This window comes from Sinocyclocheilus rhinocerous, unplaced genomic scaffold (genome assembly GCF_001515625.1).
Source record: "Sinocyclocheilus rhinocerous isolate Xijiao unplaced genomic scaffold, SAMN03320098_v1.1 scaffold464, whole genome shotgun sequence".
Taxonomy (NCBI): Eukaryota; Metazoa; Chordata; class Actinopteri; order Cypriniformes; family Cyprinidae; genus Sinocyclocheilus; species Sinocyclocheilus rhinocerous.
The window spans coordinates 723,890-726,902 of record NW_015627918.1 but is presented as its reverse complement, the minus strand read 5'-3'; the positions used below and the strand labels follow the sequence as shown (position 1 = coordinate 726,902).

Sequence of the window (3,013 nt, the reverse complement as noted above, 5' to 3'; positions counted from 1 at the left end):
ACTCTCAAAGCCGTGATTCCCATCCACTTGCATTATATGACAGACAGACTGCAACGGTTTGAGTTAAAAATCTTTGTGTTCTACTGAAGAAACAAAGTCACCTACATCTTGGATGCCCTGGGGGTAAGCAGATAAACATCAAATTTTCATTTTTGGGTGAACTATCCCTTTAAATCACTCTTCAAAATGTCTGGATGTCATTGCATTAGATACAAAAATATCAAACCAAGTGTTTCCACTCAAGTGCACGAACGGTTCATGTGCAATGATGTAACAAACAAAGTGCTTGAGGCGGCATTTAATTTTCACACAAGATCACAGTCTAATGGCTTAATAATTTGACTTGCTGTGCTCTCATCTAAATGCCGGTAAAACTCTCTTCTAATTTCAGAGGCATCTAGGAAAGAGCCGACCTGGAATTTCTGGAAGTACCTCATCGACACTGATGGCAAAGTTGTTGACGCGTGGGGTCCTGAAGTCTCTGTCAAAGAAATCCGCCCACGGATAGCGGACATGGTTCGGAAGCTGATCATTAAGAGGAAAGAGGAGCTTTAGTCCTTTGAAACTTCTTCAGCTCTAAAAACTGTAGACACTCAGACCTCAGAAACAGATCACTTTGAAGAAACACATGCTAATTTAGGCCTATTCAAAGTATGAAGTGTGAGATTACACCAGCGCAACCCACTTTAAACAATCTTATATGCTCTCATCCTCTTCCCTCAACTTGGTTGCATTAGATTTGTTCTCCTTCCATGTTTGTAAAGAGAAGCACTGAGAATTCAACGAATAAAAGACCACTTTTATTAATAAACCATAAAAAACACATCATGCTTATACTTAATGACATACTACACGATATGTCTAATAGAGCTATTCAAAATAATGAAATATGAGCAATATGATGAACTGATTCTGGAGTAGAAATGTTTGTTTTTATACTCCTGTTATAATTTTTGTTTCTGTGATCTGTCTGAAATCTATTTTGACCCTCCATTAAAAGTTATTTTTCTGAAGACAAAATGTAAAATATAATTTTTTTAAATCAATGTTTATATATTAAACATTATTAGTAAAAATGAATCTATCTTTCTGAAAAGAAATGTGAGTGTAAATGTTGTGTATATGTGTAAAATTGTAATTATTGTTAAAAGTAGTGTTTAAATATTAAGAATTAATTTTAAAAAGTTAATATATCTTAATATTTATCTCAAGAAAATATGAGTGGTGGTGCTTGCCCATGTAAAATTAAAACGATTATTAAAATTAAGGTTTAAATATTAAGAATTAATAATAAAATATAATATATCTTAATATGTCTCTGAATAAAACGTGAGTGGTGGTGCTTGTCCATGTAAAATTAAAATTATTTAAAATTATTGTTTAAGTATTAAAAAATAATAATAAAAAATTGATATATCTTAATGTTTCTCTGAAGAAAATGTGAGTGGTGGTGCTTGTCCATGTAAAATTCTAATTATTATTCAAATTAATGTTAAAATATTAATAAGAAATAATAAGAAACTAATACTTTTTAATATTTAATATAAGAAAATGTGAGTGGTGGCCATGTAAAACTAAAATGAATTATTAAAAAAAATATTGTTTAAATATTAAAACATAAAAATAATTTCTAGTATATAGAGAAATAAGAAAAAATATATATATATATATTAAACCCTGACTTGACCTAATGATGCTTTCCAAGCAGCTCTTGTTAACATTTAAACATTACCGTGGGTGTATTTTAATCATATCAGTGAAAGGAAAATAAAATAAGTAAAAAGAGGGTCTAATGAGTGCACATTTCAAATTCATAAGAACAATTTTTACATATTTTGTCCAAAAAGTCTGCAACTTAAAAACTTTCATCAGAAGGTACATTCAAAAGCAAAATATTATGACAAAGCATGTCCTTCATACTTTTTTTTTTTTTTACTTTTTTTTGGAGGACAGAACATCTTTAAACTTCCTATTTACACATTCATGCGTCCTCTAAAGTAAGTGCTCAGCCTGACTTTGCTGCCAGTTTCATAAATTTCATTAGTGTAAATGTGCTAAAGTATGTAGAAACCAAATAAAGAAGAGCAAATGAACTTAGTTATGAAAATATAAGTTGGAACATTGTGTAATATGCAGATCCCATTTTTGCTTACGATTTTTAATATACAACATTTAATAGCATTTAAATAAAGAAACTTGAGATGATTCATTTTAAACATATATATAGGTAATAAAGTTCCTTTGAGATAATTGGTGCTTGTTAGTTCAAGAACAATTTCTGTTGAACATAATCAGAGTTACGTGATTAAAAAGCCAGATTCATATTAAAGGTTTGATGGAATGGCATAGAATGAAAGTCAAGGTCATGGTGTGCTGTACTTTCTTTAGGCTGAGCTAAACACTTATTAGGGCTGCACACATTATAATATTTCATACTTATTATTAGGCTATTATGGACTCAGTTATAATGTCTGACAAATTCAATCAAAGTTAACAAGAACCTCACATTTTCGCATATGTAGGTGTTCAAACAGTCAGTTGTCAGTGATTAGTGTTTATCTCACGGCTCTTTGAAATGCTTGTTTCTGATTGGTCAACTGCGCAACTGCATGTTCGCCTCTATAACAACTAAAAGGTGTGGTGACATTTACCATTATTCAGCGAATTTTCGCGAGCGAAATCCAGTCGTGAGGGCAGTTAGATTTCTTTGCATAGTTTTTGCTTTGTGTTCAAAAAATGCAAATTTGCCGCGTTAAAGGGATAGTTCACCCAAAAATGAAAATTAGCCCCTGATTTACTCACCCTCAAGCCACCTTAAGGTATATGACTTTCTTCTTTCAGACGAATACGATCGGAGTTATATAAAAAAATGTCCTGGCTCTTCCAAGCTTTATAATGGCAGTGAATGGATATCTAGATTTTGAAGCAAAATAAAGTGCATCCATCCATCATAAAAAGTGCTCCACACGGCTCCGGGGGGTTAATAAAGGTCTTCGATGGGTTTGTGTAAGAA

The 3,013-nt window shown here is 31.7% G+C and overlaps 1 protein-coding gene across 1 annotated transcript in view; it reads left to right on the top strand.

Moving 5' to 3' along the window:
• Nucleotides 1-950, top strand: part of LOC107737067 (glutathione peroxidase 7-like) — a 5,467-nt gene extending 4,517 nt beyond the window's left edge. Inside the window, exon 3 of the mRNA XM_016548471.1 lies at nucleotides 392-950. Coding sequence (XP_016403957.1) covers nucleotides 392-555 — 164 coding nt within the window. The 3' untranslated portion in view covers nucleotides 556-950. The remainder of the gene's footprint in view (nucleotides 1-391) is intronic.
• Nucleotides 951-3,013: the final 2,063 nt, after the last annotated feature.